Source organism: Argiope bruennichi, chromosome 1, assembly GCF_947563725.1.
Source record: "Argiope bruennichi chromosome 1, qqArgBrue1.1, whole genome shotgun sequence".
Classification (NCBI taxonomy): domain Eukaryota; kingdom Metazoa; phylum Arthropoda; class Arachnida; order Araneae; family Araneidae; genus Argiope; species Argiope bruennichi.
In genome coordinates this window covers 89834005-89861903 of record NC_079151.1, presented here as the reverse complement: position 1 = coordinate 89861903, position 27899 = coordinate 89834005, and the positions used below count along the sequence as shown (strand labels likewise).

General features: G+C 27.1%; 1 protein-coding gene across 3 annotated transcripts; it reads left to right on the top strand.

Moving 5' to 3' along the window:
• The first annotated feature begins 264 nt into the window (after positions 1 to 264).
• LOC129965613 (uncharacterized) lies at positions 265 to 17626 on the top strand. 3 transcript variants are annotated; one of them, XM_056079661.1, is made up of 7 exons: positions 265 to 434; positions 1217 to 1405; positions 2982 to 3143; positions 5441 to 5651; positions 7476 to 7671; positions 8705 to 8882; positions 10494 to 17626. In XM_056079661.1, exons 2-7 carry the CDS (start codon positions 1232 to 1234, stop codon positions 10566 to 10568), a joined length of 996 nt encoding a protein of 331 aa, XP_055935636.1. In that variant the 5' UTR covers positions 265 to 434; positions 1217 to 1231; the 3' UTR covers positions 10569 to 17626. The 3 variants fall into 3 exon arrangements, with proteins under 3 accessions (XP_055935636.1, XP_055935650.1, XP_055935644.1); XM_056079675.1 differs by lacking the exon at positions 265 to 434 and adding an exon at positions 628 to 748; XM_056079669.1 differs by lacking the exon at positions 265 to 434 and adding an exon at positions 956 to 1035.
• The last annotated feature ends 10273 nt before the right edge of the window (positions 17627 to 27899 follow it).

The window sequence follows — 27899 nt, the reverse complement described above, 5'->3', positions numbered from 1 at the left end:
GTCTGCCTTTATCATAGATCCAACTGACATTCGTCCACACTCCACCCTATACATTCCAAAAATGCGCTTCATTCTTGGCGGGTAAATAAATTTTCAAATGTTGGCGAAAAAAGCTTTTCCGTAAGCAACCATACATCGATTCCCCCATTTCCATCACTACCGGAATGAAATCCGTCCTCCAGTGCTGCTTCCCCCATTGCTCCCCCCTTTCAACTTCAAATGGGGGGTTCAAGCGTCCTCCGGTTAACGAGTCTCCGCACGCAGCACCTATGACAGCCCACATTCGCTACCATGCTTTAACATTTCATCTGATAAAACGAAACAATGTGTTTGTAAATTGAAGCGAAGCTTGAATCCGCTTATGTAATGTAATATTTAATAGATATATGTTTTTAGTCAACTATAATTTTGTTCATGTAATGTGTCGTTGACCGGTAAGTGCAGTAAGACATTTTTTATAATACTCTTATTTATTCTAGTATGTTCATTTAAAATCAAGATTGAAACAAATTTTAATCATCTATTCCGCAACTTTGACAGTTAACAAATTTCGCCACTAGATGCGTATGTTGATTTTTCCATTAACAATAAATTTGTATTTATACATGCCGTTTATTTTCCAGTAGTATGTGCAAAAAATTATTTTTTTCCTTTGAAATCCCGCTGTTGTTGTTTTCCTTGTGTAGTAAATCAAGAAATTTTAATCCAGAGATTATAAATGTCTCTTGTGAATTTCGCTTGAGAAACGGTATGTGTTGTATAACACATTGCTACAAATTGTTATGTTATATAAGTGACGATATTACATCTTAAGAACTGATATCTATTTTCAACTATCTGCTTTTTATTTTTTATCAGTTGTTGCTCCATTTTATTGTAATTTAGAAAGAAACTGTTCAGATCTTTTATATAACAACTTCAATGATAGACAGCCCACTTTTTTCCTGCATTATTTAAATTTTACATAAGAAGCAAGTTGCTAGTAAACATTCTTCTTTTTAGTTATTTATTTCTGTTAATTATATATTCTGAAAGGTAATTTTATTGTTGTAGGAATTATATTTAAAAAAAATGAAAGAAGATGCCAAGTTTTAAAATTTATATATGTTTTTTTATGCTGTAAAAAATTATGTTTTTAAAGTAATTTGATTAAAATATTATTAATAATTAAAATTTTTCATGTAGCGATAGTCAAGAATATGTTTTTCTTTCACAGTTCTGAGTGTTTAACATGGCAGTTATTATTTTTGATGAGGATCACTTGCTGATCAGTGCTCTCATCACCCTTGCTATGCAGCTGATTTTCTTCATAGTAGCTGCAACTTTTCAGTTTGATAAAGTAACCGACTTTGCAGGTGGAGTCAACTTTATTATTATTGCCATCCTGACATTAGTGCTTTCTGAGGTAAGTTATAGATTATTTTTTTATTTCAGACTTCAATGTGACATATATTGTCAAATTATAATAATAATTTTTCAGTGTTTTTTTTTATTTGCTGCAATGAAATTCAAAATTTTTTTACTTTCTTTCGTAGATTAATCATAAATTTTAAATGTGCCAACTGAGCATATTAAGGAATGCAAAGGAAATGTGTCGTATTATAATTGAAAACCTTAATGAAAGATTTTATATTAGTTCATTTAATTAAAATTAATTGTAAAAATATTTCATGACCCATTATTTATTTATATGATTTATAAATATTGTCTGGAATCAAATATACTAATTAAATAATAAATTTCATGTCCAGTAGCAGATTTCCAAAGAATCGATTGAAAAAGTGAGGACCTATAGGCAAGTTAATTAAAAAAGTGTAATTAACCTATTTGCCAAACAAACAAGGTTTTTGTTTTTAAAAATTCAAAAGCTGTGAATTGAAAAATATTTGGATATCATTAGAATTTCTGAAGTATAATTGATCAGATTCCTATCTGTTTCATTTTCTCTATTATAATAATATTTATATTAACCAAATATTTTATATATACATTTATGGATATAGTGCAGTCGAGTGAATATAAATAAAAACAAGTCTATTTGCATAAAGTTTCTAAAATTTTTAAAAAAATTAACTTAAAATAAATTAATATCTTGATTAAATTATGTTAATATGAACACTAAATTAATCATTTTATAAATTATGGAATCTGTTATGTATACTGTCTAGAAGTGCAAAATGACTAAATCTATCATTATTGGTATCGATTGTATGTCATTTGAATTCAGTGCAATTTTACAATAAAGTGTGAATTATCATTTTGTGGAATTGAATAGTTTGTTTAAAATTGCATCTAAGATTATGTAATGCAAAGCTAAATTAAATTCAACAAAGATTTGTAATAAAATAATATCTTAAAACAACTTTATATTTAAATTCCAATGTTTTATTTTTCAGTTATATATTTTACAAAAATGATAATGTGTTAAAATATGTGCATTAAAATTTTGTCCTTATAAATTGGGTCCTTATTATTGATAGTAACATTGAGACATTGATAGTAACCTACTACACCATGTTGCAAGAATATCTGAACTTAGGATTAATAAGTGAGTAAGAATTTTCCTACGATACAGCCAGGACAGCAAAGGGCAATGGGCAGATCAATTAAAAAACTTATTTATTGACAATCAATCAATTTTAAAAAATATATAATTATAAAAAATTAGGTAATATAGTCACTTTATCAAGTATAATTGGCCTAATTCTGATAAGTCATTATATGCTCTTAATTATTACATTATTTATAAATACTGATCACTTGTTTTAATGATATTTTGTAAAACTTCATTGTTATTCATCATTCTTGATTTACTTGATCTGGTTAATTAAAATGATAAAAAGAAAGAAAAATTATGTGAATTTCTGGAGAAGGCCAGTATTAGTTAACTTTTATATTATGTAATTGTATAAAGTGAAAGGGTAAAGTTCCATATTGTTTCATATCTATAGAATTAAATTTTATTATTATTCTCATTCCAGACTTATGAACTTAGACAAATCATGGTCACTACCTTTGTTTGCTTGTGGGGAATCAGATTATCAGGATTTCTTTTCTATAGAATTCTTCGGATTGGCAGAGACAAACGGTTTGATGACAGAAGAAGCAATGTCATTCGTTTTGCTGTGTTTTGGACTTTTCAAGTAAATATTCTTTTGCTGATAGCTTTCTTTTGAAGAAATAATTGAGTGCATATGTGTAAACAACATGTCGGCAATTAATTTCCAAAGATAACAGACCTTCTCATAATTGTTTTCTAATAACATGCAATTAATGTTAAAGTTGGCCAATAATATGTAATCAAAGCTTATTTAGTATTAATTGTATTGTCAATTCCCTGGTTCTTACATTTGTTTGTATGTTTTGGTTTGGTATGGTATGTTTTGTTTGATGCATGTGCATATTTATGTTGCTTATGAAAGTGCATTTTTTAAAATTCTTATTATTTAAATAAGAATAGGTAATAAAAGGTAAGTGCACGAGGTAAATTAAAAATTTTGAGAATTATCTGAATTATATATCATTTATGCTTTATACCATATTAATTTTAATATTCTATTAAATCATATGAGAAAGGGATTAAGTGAGGAAGTACAGTTTTTTTAACCTTGCGTCGGGTGCAATGCAAATCCTAACACGATCGGGCGCAATTCATCTAAGAGATTAATGTACTCAATTAATGCAATTTTTGAATGTATGTTAAAAAAAAACATATTAAACAGAACTTTTCACTTACATTTGAGTATATTTAGGCTTTTAGATAACATTTTAATTTTTCTTTGCTGTTTTTTTGATAAATTTGAACAAATCATGAAATTGTTCCAAAACACTTTTTTTTCTCAATAACGTAACTTAAAATTCACATTAACTTCATAAAACAAGTGCAAATGATCGTAAGAATAAAAAAATAGAAAGAATGTAAATTTATTCAAAAATAATTCGTGACTTCATCTCACAGATTAGTTGCACCCAATGGAAGGTTAAAGTTCTAAAATCAGTCATTTGTTAATCTAAACTTTTTAACCTTTTAAGTCTTATATATAATCATTTGTATATATAGGGATATAAAAAGTTTATTTAATCAGTCGGGAATCAGTTTTATGTTTGAATTTGTCATCATTTCAGTGCTCCCATTTTTAATCGATGAATCAAAATATATTCTGAACAATTAGTATGTTTCCAAGTATCATTGAAAAATTAAATTTTATGTGAATTCATTTAATAAACTCCAGTTTTTTTTTAAAGGTATAAAGAGCTTTTTTTAAATATTTCAATATTGTATTATTTACTTCTGTTTTCAGTGGAATTTTCATGTTGAGAAAAACTTTTTTCTTTTTAAAACTCAATTTTTCTATGAAATTGAATTACTACTCAAAGCAGTAACACAAAGAGGATTTTTTGTGATTTTGACCATATGGAAACATATCTTTTCAATAAAACCTGTAAAAAGATATTGACTTTTGTAGTTTTGCTGTTATAGATTAAATTTTTCTGCATTTATTTTGTTGCTAAAATTTTAATTTCAAAGGCACTAATTAAGAAAATTATCATTTTATTCATATTATCTTAGATTTTGACATATTTGTCATAAAATAAAAATAGTTATTGATTTTATAGTATAGTGTAGAAGTTGCTTTTATTTTAAATCTTGTCCAACTTTTGATGCATTGCTTCAAATTAACTAGTATAATATCTAGTAACAAGTAAATATACTATATTTACTTGTTGTCAATGATTTCAGTTATAAAAATCAACTAATTTAGTATTTGAAATTCACAGTTGTAAATTAAATTAGGTAAATTTTGCAATATTTTCTTTCTAGCGTAGAAATAAATTCTAAATTCTGCTGAGGTGGAAAAATGTCTGGGACTCATTTTAAGAAATATACATGATGAATCCTGCTAAGAAAAGTTAGGATGAGTTACAAAATTCAGAATCTATGAGACGGCTCATTGAGCTGGGATTTTTAAAAAAAAAAAAAAAAAAAAAAGATTCTAAATGAAATGTTAAGTATGTTGAGTGAGCATATTTAGTAATTTGTCCAGAGCTTGACTGAGCTCTCATTAGTCCTGTTCACAACCTTTATCATTTTCATTTAATCAAGTAAATCTGTGATTTATCTAATCAACTGGGGAAGAGGAGTTCTAATGAATTTTGTGGATTTATTATAGCTTGGAAATATATTATATCTTAAATTCCATAATGTGTAGAATGTATAGAATTTTTTAATGAAATTCTCTCAATAAGTTTGAACTTGAAAAGATTATAACAATTTTATTTCAGAATTGTGATTAAATTTGGGTTTGAATTCTTTTTCATCAATGTGGTATTAAATTCATTTTTTTTTTGACACACTTCCTAATAAATCTTTTTAGTTTAAAATCAAGATTATGAGTTTGTAGAATTTAAAATATTTACTTTATTGAATAATTTGTTTCAGGCCATATGGGTTTTCACTGTAAGCCTTCCAGTGATTTTTATCAATTCTCCCAGGAAAGTGAGTCGTGATGTCAATCCTCCTCCTATGACAGCCTTAGATATTGCAGGAACTGTAATGTTTGCTGTTGGTTTTCTCTGTGAAGCCATTTCTGATATTCAGAAATATAAGTTCAAAGGAAATTCTACAACGAAAGATCGATGGTGTGATGCAGGTAATTCCTATATACATTTTCAATTCTGTACAGTTCCTATAGGGCTTGCACTTTTGTAATTATCCCCATGTTAAATTGAATTTTTGTCTTATCAATAATAATAGTTAATGGGTTTTTTATATGCATTAAAGAAAAATGGTTTATCTTCATGAATTTTTTTCTTGATAGTTTTTAATTTTATATACATTAAAGAACAAACAAAAAAATGATATCCTTCTTTCTTTTTTTGAGAAATTTAAAATAGTCTTCATTTATTTTACCTATTTAACTTATTTAATTCTTTCTTTCACTAGAAGTTATAAACAAAATTTACGTAAAAGTAATGATCTGCCATAATTGTCATAAATTCATAATTTTCTAAATAGTTTCCTTATAAGAGGAATATTGCAGTGTTGCTAATGATATGATTTGTGGGAAAATTTTGTAGTTTCTCTATTTGTTGTAAACTACCTTTGAATAAAATTTACTATATATAATGCTTTGCCCCTATTATCTAATGTATATGATAAAATAATTTTGCTTGGGTTTCAACTGGTAAGGCATTTATTAAAGGGTGAGTTAAGAGTTTAAAGATTGGCTATTCAGTTCAAGGGGAGTGGAAATAGAGTAGATTTGAAATTTTCATTTTCCAATAACTTCTTTAATAGCAAAGTTTGAAAGAAAATTCAAGAGAATTGAGTTATTACTTCATCATAAGAACAGTTGTACTGAACATTTTTCAATAGCTGTAGTGCCTTAGAAGTTGAGAGATGCAAAATGTTTTCAGTTTTTTTCAACTGCTTATTAAATTTAAGTATACATTATTTCATTTAAATGCTTAGTTAGAATTTTGTGCCAATTATATTCACAGTTCCAATTTTTATGCATTTAGTTTGTGATAGAGGTGATAATTTATATTTTAACCTCTCTAGAAAGAGGATTGTGCCTTTTTCTTCAGATTTTCGGCTTCAAGATTTGTTTCCACATTCTTGAGTATAATGCTATTTTAGCAATAATATCATATTTCATTTTTGTTCTCATTGATTTGATTGTAAGACATTTGGACAAAATTTCTTTACAATGATAATCAGTCAAGGTTTTGGTAATTTTAAGGGCTGCATAAAGATATTAAGGAAGTTTATATCTTTATTTATAAGTCTGCTATTGCTTAATTAATCATTAAGGTTTTTTATGTTTATAAAAGGTCGCAGCTTGTAAAAACAAAATTCCATATGAGCATTCATTTGGCTTTCCTTTTATTCTACTGGCACATAAGCTGAAATATAATAATATTTTTAGTTGGTACTATTTATAAAATAGGTACTTAAGAAAAAAAATTGCTTGCACGGTATTGAAACTACTTATCTAAAAGTTTCCTACTTTTGTCTCTCTCTCAAAAAAAAAAAAAAAAAATTAAATGTTCCTTACACTTAAGAAAAACTTCTAGAAAATTATTCTTTCATATATTTACAATACCACACATTCTTTGTGGTTGAACAGAAGTACTCTGTTTCATTCGTTCATGATTATTTAGCTTTAGTTTTCTCTGTGTAATAGAGTAAATGAGAACTAAACAACTTTTATATGACTTGTATGCTTTCGCTGATGTTTTATTTTTATAAAAAGTCTGTGATTATATTATAATTTGCATTAACAGTAAAACTTTTTGGTTTTATATTCAGAAGTTTTGAATCTTCTGACTAAATAATCCATATATTTTTGATAAATATAACTTCTTGAAATTATTACAAATTCAGTCATGTTTTTGTTTTTTAATCAGATAACGATATTCTTAATAAAAATGAAATTCTATTAGTTTTTATTGTCCTAAATCTCTTTTACCAGGCCTTTGGAAATATTCCCGCCATCCAAACTATTTTGGAGAGATTCTTTTGTGGTGGGGCATTTTTGTGATTGCAGCAAACACTTTGCGTGGTCCTGAATGGATTGCCGTCCTCAGCCCTGTCTTCACATCAGCTATTCTGCTATTCCTCAGTGGGCTGCCATTGCTTGAAAGGAGTGCAGATGAGAGATATAGGACGTAAGTGCAAAGCTCTTTTTATGTTTTAATTTTCCTTTATCATGTATCCTTGAAACTCATAAAAATAATCTTGCATGTATCGTATTCTTTTTCAGTCTAGCCAAAAGTCAATCTCCACCAAAATAAAAATTGTTTAATAAAATTCATTTAATAAAAGAAACTTCTTCGAAAAAAAACTTCTTCTCTTGGAAGTTGTCTTCTTAAAATTTTCTGACATGATCTTGTAAGGTTTTATGCCTTTTTTATGTTTATAAATTTGTGAATCTTGGGCTAGTCCATGGACATCACAAGTGCTCCAATTTTTATCTTCGGAGCTCCTAAGAATCATCTGAAGTGCAGTATTCTGTTGTTTAAATTGTCCTTCATGTCAAAGAAAACTAAATATGTATTTTAGACACATTTTTTTACTCAGTTAAAATTGTAGTTATAAGATCATGTACTGAATTCATTTATTTAAGTCACTACATTTTTATCACTTTAACATGCTTTCAAAAGCACAGACTGACAGACTGCTTCTCCATTGGCTGATTTCGTTGCAAATTTGTACATTTTAAGTGATAGATATACATTTTAAGTGTTAAAAATTGTGTTAAAAATATGTACCCAATTTTATCTATCTACTTCTGTTTTGTAGTCATAATGGTGTTTTTTGTATTTGGACAAATAGACAGATAACTTCCTCTGAATGGATTTCTTCAAAATATAACAGACATTTATAAATTTGGTATTTGGTGTGAAAACTACTTACCAAACCTCATTTTTCTAAACTAAGCATTTTAAGGTTAGCTAAGCTTTGTTCGCACATAGACAAACATATTTCAGAAAATCGTTTTTTTTTTTTTTTTCAGACTATTGAAGGTTTGAAATGTGAAGATTTGTTAAAATCTCGAAATATGATAATAAATAAGAATCATTAAGTAGAAAGATTTTATTAGTCTATATGAAAATAATCTATAAGACTTGAAATAACTAAGAACTTAAAATTCCATGTTGACTTATCCATTTTTTTTTTTTTTTTTTTTTTTTTTTGCAGTATTGAAGAGTATCGTAATTACAAGATGAATACAAGTCCATTGATACCCTTACCTTCTGGAGTTTATGCTGATGTTCCCAAAATATTTAAAGTGCTGCTCTTCTGTGAATATCCACTTTATAATTATTTAGATCCTTCTAAAGCAGCTCCTTTACCACCTGATGTTCCAGTACCAGAGGTACAAACTTAACAGAACCCTGAAGCTCATTGAATCATTCTTGCCAAACTTGTCACCAATCTGTTTGATAATGTTATGGGGAGACAATTTGCTTCTTCTTAAAAGATTTCTCCGCCGTGTAGCGAAAAATATTCCTTAGGTGCATAATAATTTCCCCTTGTCACTGGGGAATTGTATACTGATTATGAAATGTCACATTGAATTCTCAGGTTGTTTGAAAAGTTTGCCAACTTCGAAAAAGCAAATATATGCTTGTTATATGATTGTATAGTAAGACTTCTCTAAAACAATTAATTAAAAACAACAGGGATCATGTTTTTTCATAGATTTCTGAAATGAAAAGAGAAATAGTTAACTATTTAATATTTAGATGACAGATACTTAATTATCTGTAGAAAATCCTTCTTTGTTCACTGCAGATTAAGTTACCATGAAATTTTCTTCTTTAAACAAAAGCAAATGAAAATAATAGTGAGAAATGTGTAAAATAATCAGTTTAAAAAAACTGAAAAATGTACATTTATAAAGCAAAATTCATTTAACTGTATTTTTTTTTCTGAAAGTAGTATTTAAAACAGTGATAGACAAAAACAAAACAAAATTGATTTGAATATCACTATACCATTATTATTTAATTTTGGTAACTTCATTTTCTTTTCTTTCTTTTTTTTTTTTTTTTTGCTTGTTTTTGAAATTAAAAAAAATTTTAATTGTATATATTTGCTAATTATACTTAATTATTTCTCAACGATAAATAATTTTATATGCCTTGTTACCTTTTATAATAGTTTAAAATGGAAAAGTGTGCGGGAGATGGCATATTTGATATGTTTGAGTTGCTATTCATTTATACATGTAAAGATTCTAATTAGCAAGTTTATCATGGGCAATATAAATAATGAAAATTGTTCTGAAATCAAATATCAGAAGTCTTGCTATATTGGTTGATTTTAGTTTTCCATCAGAAAGGTGCAGAATATAAGAATAATGCATACTATTTTGAGTGAATTAGCTTCTCTGTTGAGAGGTAGTATTTAAACATATAAGTTGGTAACCTGCAATATTTTTTTTTTTTACTTAGTCAAATTTTGAAACTGACCAGCACTCGTTTAGCGAGTGGACCATTACTGCCTACTTAATTAAACTGTGTGCACAGTAATAGATGAAGTAATTAGTGTTCAATTTCAAAAAAAGATAATATTGAAAAGATTTTGAAGAAATTCTTAATGTTCCATAGCTTTATGGTGTTTTAAGAGGAAATGGAAACCTTAATTTCTCTAGTACTTTCTTGTAGATGATTCTCTATCATTCAAATCCATTTAGTATATAGATAAAAATATTCATTAAAAATAAAAACAGGTGTCATTGTATGTTTACTTCTAGCTTTCCCTCAAGGAAATTAGCGATTACTAGAAAAGTAAAACAAAAGAGTTTACATATATGGTTTAAATTGTTACACTTAGCAATAAATCTATGAAAATATAGAATTATTGCACATCTGTGGTAAATAAATTGTATTATTTTTATTATACTATAAAAATAGGGAAATTGCAAACCACTTGTAATGTTTGTTTCAAGAGTATGGATTTATTTATTATTTTCTTTTAATAGGCTGGAGCTCTACAAAGCCCTGATCTTAACCTGAACCAAAAAAATTATAATTCATGTGACTATCCTGAATCTTAAAGTATTTCTTTATTATTTTGTATTGCAAAGTATTTGTACTGTTCTTTCTTTTTAAAACTATAAATTTCTAATTATTTTGTAGATACAAAATTAACATTATAACAATAGGAAAATAAATGAAATTAAATAGAAAAAAAATAGGGGAATTATTTATTATGATAATCTTTATTCAAATCATGGTTATTTAATTCAAAGATTTCTGTATATAGGTTCTAGAAAAAGCGAAGATTTCATGAAAAATTTGGGATTGTTTGCTAGACAGTGTGTGATTGAAAAAAATGCTGCCAGATATTGAGATTGAATAATGATATAAATGAGAATTTTTTAGCATCATTCTGAGTACTTCAGGTAGTAATATAGTAAAAATGATTCAAATCTGTTATTTCAAAGTAATGGGAAAAGGGATAATTTTTTTAGAAGTTAAATTCTGAATTAATGGAATACATTTATGAATCTATTGTAATTTTCTTTGGCTTGTTTACTAATTTTAAACTCCAGTTATCCCAGTTAATAATTTTAAACTACAGAAATGGTAAAAATAATAAGTTGGTTTAAGAATATTTTTACTGAAAAATAACTGATATATTGCATTTTAGTTTAAAAAGGCAAATGTTAAAAATAAAAGATTTGAAAAAAAGGGAAAGGAATAAAATATTTATGAATAAAATTGGTAAATTACAGTACTCATATTTTAAGATATTATCAGAATTTTATATTCTTGATGAATATGTAATCAAAAGTAAGATATAATTAATCTTAGTAAGATATAAAATTAAAGGCAAGTAACTGAAATTTATTACATAATGAATGAAGAACAGAATTTCTTAAATTTATAGCATGTATGTATATTTTAGAAACAATTTTTTTTTTAATTGTACCATTTTTCTCTTCTTTCTGCTTTTATTTTGTATCTTAATGCACATTGAATATGATCATCATTATTATTATTTTTGAAATTGTTGTTCTTTTATTTTCACTTAATTTTAGTTCTCAATATATTAGATTGTTAGTTTCTAGATTAGTTAATGTTTTGATGTTCGATTATTTGAGTAATCTATTATTTTGTCTTTGCTATTAAGCTCCTAATTTCTGGTGTGAATTAGATTTGAACAAAAGATTGCATTTTTAAGACATTAATTATGAGGAAAATTTTTTAACCTTGTGTTTAATAATGTAGACTAATGTAAACTATTACATTATACATGATTGAGATCATTGAAAATTAATCAAATGATTGCAATTAGAAACATACATTTTGTACTTATTCCATTGCAAAAGTATAAAAATTAACAAATTGCTTCCTTAGAATTGCTGTTAGTCTGTTAATGAGGATAATGCTATCAGTCTGCACATGTTTAGAGCATAGGTAGTGGATAAAATGTTCATATGGAATTTTTGAGAAAATTCTTCCTTCTGGTTGACATATAATTTTATAGCATGAAACATTTCTAATTGCAATCATTATTATTAAAAATGTTTCTTTATTTTTATACCTAGATAAATAAAGAAATAAAAGCTTTAAAAAATTGTATTTACTCCCCTCCCCCTCCGAATTTCAATTTAGTAGTTCAGTTTATAAATTTTTAATCCATTTTTTTACTGAAAAATTTGGTAGTGGTAATAGAGGTTATTTACTCCAATTTTCAAAATGTTTTCGATTGATTTGGGCATAGTAGTAAAGAAACCCCTCCAGTCCCCCCTTTTTTTCCAATGTTTTACATAGTTGCACAGTAAGGCTTAATGTTGCCAGTCTTGTTGAATTCAAAATTTTAAAAAGTGAGGTTTAAAATTATAAAAATTAGCAGTTCTAATTTTAAAATTAAAAAAGCTAAGGGTTTTTATTTTCAAAAACTTTATATTTGTGGTTACTTTTTTATTTTGTTGAACAAAAAATACATGTTTTAAGACTAATTTTTGAGAAATGATAACAAAATCTAGTTGCCTTTGTATCTTGTGCATTAACCTCATTATATGGCTGTAAATGTAAAATAAGTCTCATCCTCTGTAATTTATTTTAAAATTTTATATTGGATATAAAACATGTCAACTGGATTTTATTTCACTGATTTTAACCACAGTTAAATTGAATTTATAATTAATTTGTATATTATTTAATGTACTGAAAATCATAAATTAAATCTTTACAAACCTGTTAGATATCATTTCTGTTATACTTGCTGTAATAAATATGAAATTTAGTTGTATAATCAAATGCAAGAAAAGTATTCATTGATTATAGTTTTATAAATATATACAATGTTTGTCATTTCTATATCCTTAAGCTTCAAGTATATTTTTTAAATGATTTTGCTGTAGACATGTTGATGATTGAAATAATGTCATTCTCATGTAATCAACTGTTTTTCAGCCTTCATAATGCCTTAATATACCTATTTATAGTGTAGTCTGTATAAAGTTTGGGAAAATGTAGTTTTATTAAAAGTATCCAACATTTCATTTAATAAATAATCATACATGTAAATTTTTATTTAGGCACATCAAGGTCAATAATTTTTATGGCTAACTATCAGATAGTGGTGATTTCAGACATTTGCCCAACACACCAATTAGCATTTTACCAATTTTAATTTTTCCCAGTTTATTGTTAATATTTCACCCACTTTTTAACTCCATGCAACAATTAGATTTAAGTGAAGTAAAACTGTGTAGAAATTTGACATTTGAGAAATAACTCTAGTATTGTAATGGATAAAGAAGAATTTGTTTATTACAATATTTAGATGGAAATCTTATAAAAAAACCGCTACTATTTTTCCTACTTGTGAGTGAATACTCCCAAATAGCAATTACAGAAGCAGCTTAAACAATTGCATAAAGCATTCATTTAGCATGATAATGTTAATATGCTCTCATACTATCTGTGATTTGCATCTCTAAGATTTTTTTTTCACATTCTAGTTATCTTTTATTTAAAAAAAATTATTATTTAAATATTGTTTTTTTGTCATTAACTTTAAAGCATATTATTGCACAAAAAAACATTTTTACTCTGATTTAAAATTCAAAGAATGCATATTTTAGTCATACCAGTTTTATAACTGTACCATTTTTATCCAATTTTTTATAAGATTTCAAAATATTTTTTAAGTATATTTGCATTTAATTGTTTTAATAATTGCATTTATTAACATGTATATTGTGGTAGTATTAAATACATTTCTGATGTGCACAACATTACTGCTATATAATAAAGGGTAGATTTTTAAAAATAAAACAAAAATGTGTAAATTAAACATAAAACATTATCATGCTGCTAATGTGTTTATCTCTTAAAAAATGTTTCAAGTTTACCCACAAATTAACCAATTATTTAGATGATTAAATTCTTAGGTCTAGAATTTTTAAGCAGATGAACCATATTTTTTTATAAATATAATTGAAACTTCTAAAATATTTTGTTCATGAAATTTCAGGAAACAACATTAACCCTTCTGTTGTTTTCTCATTTACTATGAGAGAGTAATACCTAGGTCAGTGTCACTCGGATATTAAATACTAATTCCAGGAACCTGTATTTTCTTCGTTTTCTGAAAAATATAATTTTAGATAATATATACGAATTTCTCAAACCTAATAAATATAATTTGTTTGAAAAATAATATAATGTCTATATATATAATGCTTAAATATACAATTTAAAAAAACTGAATTAGAGCATTTTTAAGTCTTTTTTTTACATTTTCTATTTAGGCTTAAATTTACTGATGGAACTTGCAAATATATTTTTCATTATTCTTGCTCGGTATATTTCATTTATTACCATTGCTTGATAGGCAGAACGTGAATCGGGCATGTTTATTACTAAAAAATAAATAAAAGTTTATGATAAATTTTATATTTTTACCAATAATATTTCTACTATATTATTAAATTTTTTTTGTTTCTTGGCTGATATTGTCTTGCCTGATATTTTTTTATTTCCCTAATTCTTCTAAAAACAGCTTCCTTATGGTCAATTTGGCTTCAACCCATTTAGTATGTACCAAAGTCTATAGAATAAGTATGTGGAAAGCAAACTTATCAAAAGATCGATTATAAAATATAATCTTTGTTTAAGTAATTTGTTTCCTTTTTATATTTATTATACTAACCTCAAGAACTTATGTTCTTCCTGTTTTCAAGAAAATATATTTTGGAGAAAATAAAAAAAAATTAAAAGAATATATCTGATATAACTGAAAACAATAAATGTCTAATCATAAAATTTATTTATCTAAAATTTAAATATATATATATTAGAGTACTTCTTTTAAATCCTGTCTTTTATATTTCCTATTATGACAAAAATTTGCTACATGGAGCTTGCAGATATGATTTTTGAAAATTATTCTTACATAATTTCATTTATTTATTATTATTGTTTGATGGATTCACCATGAAGTGCCTGCACTTTTTAAGTAATTATATTAGTTGGAAATTGATAAATCATTTTGTCTTTTACCCTCTAATCTTTCGAGTAGGTTTCTTGACTCGCCATTTCTGAGAAAATATTGTGTTGTAATTTTTTTTCTTTCCTTTTAGTACTGTTTTTTTTTTTTTTTTCATTCATTTTGTTATTCTCTGATGTCTAAAGAACAAACGGTTTACAAGTAAAATATATTTTTAGGCCAGCAGTCTGTTTTCCTTTTATAAATGTATATATTCAAAAGTTGATCATCCACAATTCTTTTCCTTTTATTATTCAAATGTCATATCTGACATTTTATTTGGTCTGTTGATTTATCATAATGCAGTGTTTCCATAAGAATGACATTCTTTTTTGGATAGTAATTCATTAGTACTGTGTAAAGTAAAAACTTAAGCTAATTATTTTCAATCAATCAGAAAAGTGGTTTTGTTTCCCTTATTATACCATCTAGTAATATTTTGTTTAGAATTCGATCCAGTTTATGAGACGTGAAGTTATGTACCATTGTGCCCTGTAAATTTATCTGTTAGATCATTTGCAGCTCACAAGCTTGGACATTTTTTTTTTTTTTTTGACCAGGGTTTTTTTCCATTATAGATTTGTGCCTTTAGAAAGAATAAAGTTTTACTGATAAAGATAATTTTTTAATTCTATATTCAGATAGTTTATTTGGCATATACACCTATCACAAAAAGAATTATTTGTTTGTCTGTTGTAGTATTTGTATGCAGATAAAATAGTTAAGGTTAAAAAAATCCTAGATATTTTCCCAAACTGTAAAAATTTTTCTTTGTCACTTCTTTCTTGACAAATTGATTTATTTTCAAAGCGAATACATTACATGAATTTTATTTTTATAGTTTCTAATCAAATTACTAATGTACAATACAAAATTTTAAGTCTAGTTAAAAAGAAATCTATATTGATACATTAATACTGAACAATACAATAAAACTTATCAATACATTAAACCTGAATGATACAAGGCAATTTTTTACAAATTATGAAAAAATATATAAATCAAAGGAAATCCTTTTCTGAGAAATAACATCCTCGCTAATGAAGTCATGAAATACTCAAATTACCTGATGCCTTTGTTTTTCATAAACGTTTAAAAAATGCTACGATTCAAATAGACTTGAACATAACAGCAGGGTTAACAAAGGAGATTGATCTACTTTTGAGTTGAATTAGGAAAATGGAAAATACTGGTTTGCCCTGTAGGAGAGCTACTTGAAACAAATATATAGTTCTCTAATACTAATCTAACATCTATCTCCATTTTTTTAAACTTTTCATTACTGATCCAGCACAATCAGCCGGGCAAATTCTATACTGGCTGATTGATTTCTGTTTCAAATTAGGGGTTCAGGATATAAAGCAAGGACATCCTTGGTAATAACTCATTTTATATCTTACACTCTATTTTTTAATAGTTTTGACTTCTCAAGAACTCCTGTAATGTTTTAAAGTGAATTTGTTTCTGCAATTCATTTTTATTTAATAATTAAAGCTTCATCTGCATATTTTATTACCATCAGTATATCTACATAATTATTTTTCTGAAAATAATTGATTTGCATGCAAAATTGAATTCTGAATCTCCTTATTTAAATTATAAATCTTTGTATTTCTTTTGCTAAATTGATATATTCAAAGTCATTTTAATGTAACCCTAATTACAATTAAAAAATATACTCCAAAAATGAAATTGTAAATCAACTTAAAATGATGATTTTTTGTGTTGTGAACTGTTGGACTTCACTCGTTATAAGGTATTGCATTTTAATAATTTCATTGATAAACATTATATTAAAATAATCTTATTTTGGTTTTTTGAAATTAAATTTCTTCAAGGGTTCATCATTTTTTTCCCTTGAGATTTTTATTACTTATCTATTTGAAATTAAAAATAACTTGCCAATTTCTGAGTTTCTTGTGTGTATTTCTTTTCACTTATTTTTAAGATTTGTGAATCACAGGATTTGCGTTATAATAATAATGAAAAAAGTTTTGTTTTTAATTCGTATCTAGAATTTTGAAAGAGGACTAATTCCTATCAATGCATGCTTTTAGTGTGAAGCATGATTTTTACCATAATTTATGAAGATACTGTTTGAGTTAATATTGATGAGATTGTTATTGTTAATCATTGTTACTGTTTAGAATGTTTATACTGTTAAAACTTTTATTGAGATTGGTCTTGTTGGACTTGAAAGTTGTTGACTTGGTTTTTAATAGATAATTATATTATCAATGAAAACTAAATGTTGTAAATAGCTTTATGTATTCTTTTAACTCTGTAATCATATATATTTTTTTTAATCTTATGTTTCAGTAATATCTTTGATTTCTTATTGATTATTAACGAAACTGGTATTTTTAGCTGCTTTTGTTAATGACATTTCACATCATCATATATTTTGCATTGTGATGAAATTGCACCATAAAAATTGTTTATTGCAGACAATTTTGTTAAATATTTATTACCAAATTTAATTTCTATATAATTAAGATCCTTTAGTTAATTAAAAGTATGAAATAGCTATATCAAGCATTTGTTTTGGAAACATTTGACTTATCTGTAACTGTTTCATAGAATTTTCTTTTTTTAATGCATCCAAGTAAATTTCTTCACTTAAGGCTTTAATTACTTTGACATTTCTTTAAATATTTATAAATGTATGCATAGAAAATTAAAAGAATTTTTTATGCAAAAAGATTCAAAGCTTAAAAATACAATTTTGTTTTTATCTATTGTAAAATCTAATATTGCACAACATTGTAGAATACAGTTACTGTGTATTTATAAAAAGTATTTAGATAGCAAAAATCTCTATTGGTTTTTAATTATTCTGTTTATTATAATTTTGTTTCATTAATAAGTAATAAAGGATTGCACAAATGTTATCATTTTTTAAACTTAATATTGTGATGTTAAGCTCATTAGTTGTATTTTTCCCTGAAACCTGATTCAGACAATATAAAATTCTCTTTTCCTTTTATTTCTTCATTAAATATTCTCTGTATGAATTGGAAATGCATCAATTCTTCATTAACATGCTAAAAACCGATTACAAATTAGCTAAAATCTTTACCTTTTACTATTAAACTAGAAGTAGTTTTTGACTTTTAAAAAAAAATCCATGTCAACATTTAACTTCTATTTGTCATTTCGATCTCAAACTTCTGAAATAAAATGATACTCTAAAATTATTAAACTTATTTAATTTCAAAGATTTCATCATTTTATTCTTCATTTGGATTTATGTCTTAATATGCTAAGTGCCATTTGAATGACAAATCAAATAAATACATTCAGTATAAATAATTCCTATTCTCAGAAATTCTTTTAATGATTTCTTAGAAATTGTTATTCATACTAATTCTAATTTATTTTTTTAATTGAAGAAATTCAGGGCTTGAAATATTAAAAATGTGTATAGCGTGTTCTGACAAGTTGGCAGTTGAGCACATTCAGATAAGCAACTTTTTAAAAGGAGAGATATTATGAAATAGAAAGTATGATACAAAGAAATAATAATTAATAATAATAAATACAATTGTGTTGTGAAGTGTTTCTCCCTATATCTCAATGGTGTATTGTTGGTGGATTTGATATTATGAAACAGCAAAATATAGTCTTGGTCTGGCAAATTTTGATTCATGCCATCTTCTTACTTATTAAAATAGACTCATCTGGTATTGCTGTTATTAGATTGCACCTACCAACTTGTCAGAGCCGAGTCATTCTGAATTATCTATATTAATTTCAGCATTATTTGTGTTGACATTTTGTTAACTGAAGTTATCATTTTCATTTAGTTTATAGAAAATATTACTTTCTGTTCATTTGAATAAGAATTGTAGATATGTGTGTCTTAATAAAAAAAATATGGGTTATGTGCCAAAAATGTCTGATATTAATCATATTCTTTTACTATTGTTGTTGTGTTGTCTATATTTTGTAGAATTTATTAAAAAGGTTGTCAACTTTTAGATAGTTTTAGCCCAAGCCTTATTAGTATTATTAATTCACGATTCTTAATTTGTACCCCATCTTTTATCATAAAAAAATTGTTGTTCAGAGTTTAATGTGTCTGTCATATTGTAACAGTATTAATTTTTGCTTATGTAACATGATAAATATGAGATAATCATTGTACTTAATTATTTTAACATTATTTTTCTTTTTTTTTTGTAGTAAATAATACAATTGTTTTGATGTACATTTCTGTGATTTTTATGTATGTTGTGAATGTAAATGAAAAATAATAAATTGATTTTTTAATTTTACTTCTACATCTCATTTTCATGATAATATAATTCTTGAACTTATGCTTTTTGACTGTTTCTGTACAAAGTCAACATTAAAGTAAGTATTGGGACATATCCTGAAAAGGCTTGGCAATTATATTTCCCTATTCAATTATATATATCAGTCCCTTGGATATATTGATACTTCATTTATATTTATGGATGGAAAAATGTTTATATAATATATATTTTTTTAAATGCAGTGAAACAATCTCCAATTTCAGTAGTTTATCCAAGTGTATAAAAAACAATGTTCTTGTATTTTTGTTGTGTGAAGACAAGTCTAGAGCATTTACAATCATAAAATTTGGCATATAACTAATAAGAAGAATGACTCCATTCTGTGCAAAAGTTTCAAATTTAAAAATTTAATCTAGAAATTTTTTATAATTTTATTTAATGATTTTTCCTACATATTTGCTTTTAGATCATTTCTTAATGACTATAGAAAATAATATATATGCACTATGTATAGAAAAGATATTTATTGTTTTAATGAATTTAACATAATTTACTGAATTTTTCAATTTAAAAAGACTGGGGGAAAAAAATTGAGAATTGGAATTGAATTTCTGGCTTCCAACAATCTAATTTGTCTTCTCTAGCTGGGAGGGAAGGCACATGTTTTCTAGAGTTTTTTTATGGTTTCTGTTGTTTTTTTTAACATTTCTCTCACAAATTTAAAACAAGAATTATCGAAGTTCCTTTCTTTTTTACATATATTTTTAATTGTTTTCCAGATGATACCAAATATTTTCTTCTTGGATCCCAGAAGAAAGTTTTATTTGTGTGACTTGGCAAGTAGCCAAATGAGAACATAGGTTCCAAGAATCGAGAAATTTATTTTTCGGTATTGAGGGTAAGCTATAATAAATAAAAATCGTAACACTAAAAAGGAGTGGAAAAAGTTCCAGAGTGCAATTTATTTTTTGAAAATGATTATCTTTTATTCTTTTTCACCTCGATTGCAATAGTTTGGCCATTAGAATAATGTAGTAAATTGGACTTCCTTTCATTAATTTTTATTTCCTACTCCGGCTAGTTTACCCAAACGGTGTAAAGTTGAACCTGAATCAGCGCGGAGAATTGGATTTAAGATAATTTAGCCTTGAGATTTCTCTTCAGAATTAAACATAATATAGTTAATATCTGAATCGGCCAGTTGCGTGGCCGAGTAGAAGAAACTTTAGAATTTTTAACTTCGATTTATTCTATCCCGCGAGGCATATTATGTACAAAGAATAAGTGGTCAAAAATACGCCAGTCGACATCGCGACACAAAAAAAAAAGAGCGAAAGAGACCGACATTTTTCTCTTGGTGATTTTATAATGAGATTTTCATAGGGATTTCTTTGACTCATGTAGACTTAGAATAGGAAAATTTAGGTATTTTAAAAGAATGTGATAAGCATTAATGATTTTTATCCCTTCTCTCAGAGCGTGAGAACCTACTGAATTTACAGTTTTCTAGAGCGCATGTCAAAAGTAATTAAATAAAAAGCGGAATTGGATCAGGAAATAAAAGAACATTTTAGAATGAAGTTAATATGTTTTAAATTAAGATAAAAATAGGAAATTAATTAGGTTTTAAATTAGATTAAGGAATAGTATATATAATATTATGGTTACGTATAACTCATATAGTTAATGAGTTATATTAAGATTAAAATTATGAAATTAATTGAGATTTAAATTAGACTTTAAAATGTCATTATATATATATATAATATTAAAATGCTGCAATTTTTTTAAAAAAACCATCCTCTACCTTTAAGTAATCTAAAATTTTTAATTTCAAATCTACATGTAAAGTTTGTGTAGTTTCAACTATATTAAATAACGAGCAAATGATCTAAATTCCTTGTAGTTTTGTCAATAGAAATTACATGAATATAACACATAAAGTTATTGAAGCTTCATTCCCCCCCCCCTTCCCCTTTTTTTCACAAACTCATTTCAGCCTTCGCTTAATCACTCGATAATGCTCATCCAAAAATGAATATCAAAATGGTATGCAATAAACAATCAGCAACGTTCAGCGTTTTCACGTAAAACAATAATTGATGTTTCATATTAAATTTCCATCTGAATAGGGTTTTAGAAAATTACCCTTGTACTTTTTTTCCGAAGAGTAATCTAATAAAACAAAATATATCTATCTACACTTAATAATAAAGCTCAATGTGTGTGTGTGTTGGCGCTCTACAGGCCAGACCGTTTGACTTACAGCTACTAAATTTGGTACATGTATACCTTGAAGGTCGAGATGTGCACCTAGGGCCCCACTTTTTGAATTTTTAATTAGAATTTTAATTATTAGTTAAAAACTAACTTTCATGCCAAAAAAAATCTTCATTTCCCACCGCCAAATGAGTATGACTTCAGTTTTTTCCCACGCTAATGAGGTTAGGCATGTTTTCGACCGATTATTTCAAACGATTCTGTTTATTTTCTTAATGTTTGGTGCATTTAATATTCAATAAAACATATGTGTTTTTGTGAGGCAATAACAATCGAAACTAAACATCCACTGAAAAAATCCGAAAAGGGAAAGAAAAAAAAAGTGTCATATGAGAACTCCTTATATTAATAAAATCTTCATAAAATATTTTTGACCTTGCAGCATTTTAATTCGACTAAATATTTTGTGCTGTATTGTATTATATTATAATGTTTCGCATAAGGATTGCTATCAATGCTGGTTTCATTTGAAAGCTATTATATTTATGAATTTCGTTTCCAATCATTTTCATTTAACATCCAAACGGAATAAATTATTTATAAAATAATCAATACACAGTTTTGATTTTTTTTCCTTTTGTTTATTAGATATTTCTGAATTATGTTTAGTCAGAGAAAATTAAAAACAAGAATGTTGTTCTTTCTAATGGCACTTGTCACAGACAAGCCACTGACTTTAGAAGTCAGCGATTTTAAGCCAAGGGTGCGTCTCTTGTTTTTTTAGTAGCCATCTAGGGCCAAGAGTATGACTTAGCTACACACACGTCACAGTCCTTTTTACCGGGCGGACTACATTCATGCATTTCATTCACTCACCCACAGATCGTAATTTAGACCTAAATCAGAGAAAGATCACCCCTGATCCAGTACCCCCAGTGGTATTACTCTTGAAATGGAGGACTTTGGGACCACGACAGATTTATACGTGCTCCAGCCACCACACACACGGAGAATCTTCGGCCGCAAACCAAGAGACGCGAATCCAACGCCGTACCAACTAGGCTATCCCGGTCGCAGAAACAAGAATAGCAAGGTTTAAATCTTCATACCAGTATAATTGGTGTATCTTTTTCTTTACACTTTCTTGTCTACGAAGTATTGTAATCGTCAAAAAACTCGAACTTTCAGAATTAGACGGCTCTTCTCATTTCAGATCTCCCTACGTCAGAAAAATTACATTTTTAGCATTATATTTGTCAGTCTGTCTGTGAACACGATAATTCAAAAACACTTTGAATCAGACGGATGAATGTAGGTATATGGGCTAACAACTGTCGATTTCTATGAAATTTTGAATAAAATCCATTCTCAGGAAGTCTGGCTATTCAAATACAAGTGAACTCTATAACTACAAAATATGTAAAGCTAGGTAGATAAAATTTGGTACACAAGTTTAGCATTTAAATTACAGATCCTTTTCTAATTCTGAAACAAACCTGTCCAAAGATTTACCGTCTGTCAGTTAGTTTTTTCGCTTGCATGTATGCAATGTAGATGCAACAACTCATAAACGCAATAACTTAAATCGGTATATTTTCTCATGATTACAACTTTTATTTTCTATGAAAGTTTGGTTTTATTCAATCGTCAAAAATACAACTGTTATTTTCTATGAAAGTTTGGTTTTATTCAATCGTCAAAAATACAACTGTTATTTTCTATGAAAGTTTGGTTTTATTCAATCGTCAAAAATACAACTGTTATTTTCTATGAAAGTTTGGTTTTATTCAATCGTCAAAAATACAACTGTTATTTTCTATAAAAGTTTGGTTTTATTCAATCGTCAAAAATACAACTGCTTTTATTTTTTTTAAATGGTTTGGTTTTATTGAATAGTCAAAAATACAACTGTTATTTTCTATGAAAGTTTGGTTTTATTCAATCGTCAAAAATACAACTGTTATTTTCTATTTAAATTTGGTTTTATTCAATAGTCAAAAACACAACTGTTATTTTCTATGAAAATTTGGTTTTATTCAATCGTCAAAAATACATCCAAAATACGTTTTCGCGCGATATATTCAGTAAATATTTTAGATTCACATCGAATAACAATATTTCTTAATTATTATTCGCTAGTGCCACGGAAGGCATTTAAAGCCTTATCTAATATCCGCAATTTTATACAGATGGAAGGTTGTAAGACCTTTATTTAAAAGTATGCGAGAAACTTTCGAGGAGACCACTGCTATTGGTTTTCATTGTTTTTGAAGGGCTACAAACTATTGTTAATCATCTTATTGTATGCGAACAAAGCCTTAGAATATATATATGTATATAAACATATTTTAACAGTGCTTGGCCGAAAAGATGGAATTTTTAGAATTTTAACTTCGATTTATTTCACCGTCATTTTCATTCAAAGGAGGTATAATTTCCATTCAAAGAATAAACGACGCCTCAGTCCACATCGGGACATTAAAGCAAAAGAGGCAGAAAATTTCCCCTTCAGTGATTTTACTGTGAGATTTTGTTAAAGGGGTTTGTTTTACACGTGCCAACGTAGGAAAGAGATTCTTACGTAACTTTAAAAATGTTGTAAACGGATTTTTATCCCTTCACTCGGAGCTTGAGAAAATGCTAAAGTTATCAGTTTTCTGAAGAGCTTGTTCAAAATAATTAAATAAAAAGTGGGAATTGGATCAGGAAATAAGAGAATATTTTAGAATGTTGCTAACACAGACTAAATTAAGATAAAAATTAGAAAATTAATTAGATTTAAATTGGTTTAAAAAATATTATTACATGCACACACACGTACGCGCTGGCAATATTGAGAAAAAAAAAGAGCTTTATTTCGGTAGCGCATGGTGTGGTCTTAATGCTCCGAGCCCTTGACCCGCTCCTACAGCCAGTGATGTCATGTATTCCCTAGAGAAAGACAACTATTGATTGCTGTAGCAGTCAGCAATAGAAAGCGTTTGTGTAATGCATTTTTGAGAATATATATAAAAAAAGGATGGTGTGAGATCTGAGCTGCAGTGAGGATGATTTAGGATTTCGAAAGCCAAATAGTTAATGGAAGCCTGTGTGCTGTGATGTGCAGCCCTGCAAATGGATATGCAACACTCACTTCTGTCTGGAAAAGTAGTCTTCGTCGTTTGGTCTGATTGTAAGTTTCAATGTCCCTTTATTATGAGGAGTGTCACTGTCTTGTATCTGGATATCAATAAGAGATATCATTCATTCAGATATCAACCCATTCCTGCCAGAGGTTATGCATGAGTGATCGCTGTTCCTTCTTGCTGCATACTAACTAGCCCTGCAAAAATATGGAGGGAAATGTCGCTATCAAACACACGATCAAATTTCACTCGCACTCACATTTTATCTCAATTTTACCAACTTTACGCACGAGTGCTCTGCAGCTAATTTTCTCATTAAAAACAATTATGGATAATTTTTGACCCACCTGCGCAAAAAGCATCCTTAAAAAAAAGCACTCGCTTTCAAATATTGTCCGAAAGTTTTAACAATTTCTTGACAAAAAAGAGTGTTTCTTTACATTTAACCCTACAGAGCATCGTGTATCCAATTGGCTACACTTTTATATTTTCATTTATAATTTTCACACGAGAATTTCAAAAGGCAACAATGAGTGTTTGGAAATTCTTTTGTCCATGTTTTTTAATAAACATTGGTAGAAAAGACCTATACACGGTAATAACGGTTCTAGAATTAGATTTAAACTGGAGACTTGGAAAAAATATGTTGTATGAATAGTTCTACCATTCAAAATTCTATCAAAATATTTTTTTTTTTTTTTTGTATTGTAAAAAATATATTGGTAAAAAGGGGGCTTTTATTCTTATTGTCAGAATTGTTATAATGTTATTTGTGATGCTAGCATATTGTTTAAATCATAATGTAAACATTTGGCACATTATTTTTTTAAATTTCATTAAAAAATAATTTAAAAATTCATTTAAACAATTTCCTTGAATTATATGTAGCTATTCAAAACACACATTTTTTTTGAAAGAAAATAAAAAGTCATGAATTCTAGAGTTAACGTTTTATAAAAATTTAGGAATCACTAAAATATCAGTTATACATAGGACCGCATTACTAAATAGGAAAAGTAAGCCTCTAAGTCTTGGAAACATTTTACAATATTTGCAATTTAGTTCTGTACTTTTTGGCGAGAATCGTGCATTCAAGTTTATTCAAATGTAGAATCAGATATTTTTTTAATTTTGAAACAATTTTATAAACTTTATATTATGCATAATTTAGGTTGTGTTTTATAAACTTACTTTGTAATACTAAAAAAATATGTGTCACTTTATAATTTTTTTAAAAAAAGTTCTGATCTTAAAATGAACCGAAATTTAGATTGTGTTGAAAATTTTTCTCTTATTTCTTTACTGTTCTATATAAAATTATTTTTTAAATTTTAATTTTAGAATTTTTACTTTTTTCTAAACGTATTAGAGAGGAAATTTAGTAATCATCAGAAAAATTCGAACCTGAGATTTTGCTGAATCTCCACGTTTTAGATCTCTCTGCTTTCGAAAAACACATTTTTGGTAAATGTTCGTTCGTCTATCTGTCTGCCTGTGACAAAGATAACTCAAAGACGCTTTGAGCTAGACGAATGAAATTTGGTATACGGTCTTTACATCAAACTTTCAGATTTCTATCAAAAATTGGGCAAAGTCTGTTAAGTTAACACGATAATTACAAAATGGGAGCTAAATAGATAAGATGCGCTACTCAGATTTAACATATATAGCGTCAAATCACACCTGCCAAAGTTTGAAACAAAATCAAGGACGGGTTGACTGTCTGTCGGTCTGTACTTTCAGAAGCATTTTAATATCTGAATTCAAAAACGCAATGACTTAAATATATTAAATGAGGTATGGGATTTTGTGACTATAATTGCAGTTTTGTATCAAATCTCTGTTTCAATTGATTGAGAAAAACGCATCTAAACCGCAAATTCTATTTAATTCAATTGACAGGGCTTAATCGCCAAATAATTCATCAAGGATGACACCACAGATTCAGTGCAAATGCTAACTTTACGCCAAAAGTTAATATTTCGTAACTATTGTACGCCAATGTCACGCAAAGTATTTTCTGACGTAATAAGTTCATATTTGACTTTTGAAGTTGAGGGGGGGGGGTGGAGGTCTTTAAACTACCATTAAATACAGATTCCTAAAAGGCTTCATTTAGTTTTGATTCTGGTTATGTAGGATTCCATACTAATCATAATCCAGTAGTTAATTTCCTAACCTCAATAATAAGCATATACTTATTGAGGGAAAATGCTCTGTATAACTTAAAAAATTATATTTTATGCTGCATGAATCAATAAATATTGTTCTGGAGAAAAAAAGTACGATGCCTAAATTTTTAGACCTATTCCTTTGATGCTTGCTCTTCTGATTACAGTTCTAAGTTGCACTATCTTCTTATTGAATTTCCAAGAAGAAACTGGAAAGATAAGGTGTATCGCATTTGAAAAATGTGCAATGTCGCCACAAGCGATAATGTATCAAAGAAAAATTACTAGAGCTGAATATTAAAACTATATTCAGCTCTAGCAATGTATTCCATTTTTAACATGATAACGTTTTTAAGCTGGTTTACTATCAGTAAATCGTGCGATGCGACGTGCATGATGAAAAAAGTCAAAATGTTTTACAGATTAAATTTGGAATACCAAATTTATCTCATGGTGACTTCTAGATTGGTGTGTGCTTTCTAAGAATTTTTTTTCTTCTTTTGCTTACGAATTTTTGATTATACATTTAAATAAAAACCAGTTGAGAATTTTATATTTTTTTGTTAATAACTTATGAGTATGTTTTTGCACAAACGCCATTTTAACATCACTTTTAAATTTAAAAAATTATCAATGATTTAGTTTCACTACAATTTATTTATTTCTCTAACTTTAATGAATTAAAAATATTTTAATATTTTGCATCTTCCTTGTAATTGTTTTAATTGCTGGATTTATACTCACGCTCGTTCTGATTATATTATGCACATTTTCTTTTTTTACTTTCTTGTATATGGAAAATTCAGTAATTATTTACTTTCTCGTAAATGGAAAATTCATTAATCGTTTTTGCACAAACGCCATTTTAACATCACTTTTAAATTTAAAAAATTATCAATGATTTAGTTTCACTACAATTTATTTATTTCTCTAACTTTTATGAATTAAAAATATTTTAATATTTTGCATCTTCCTTGTAATTGTTTTAATTGCTGGATTTATACTCACGCTCGTTCTGATTATATTATGCACATTTTCTTTTTTTACTTTCTCGTATATGGAAAATTCAGTAATTATTTACTTTCTCGTAAATGGAAAATTCATTAAT

Coding starts and splice junctions, on each gene's coding strand:
- LOC129965613 (XM_056079661.1), top strand. CDS start 1,232: ATGGCAGTTATTATTTTTGATGAGGATCACTTGCTGATCAGTGCTCTC. Junction 3,144..5,440: donor CTGTGTTTTGGACTTTTCAA/GTAAATATTCTT, acceptor AATTTGTTTCAG/GCCATATGGGTTTTCACTGT. Junction 7,672..8,704: donor GCAGATGAGAGATATAGGAC/GTAAGTGCAAAG, acceptor TTTTTTTTGCAG/TATTGAAGAGTATCGTAATT.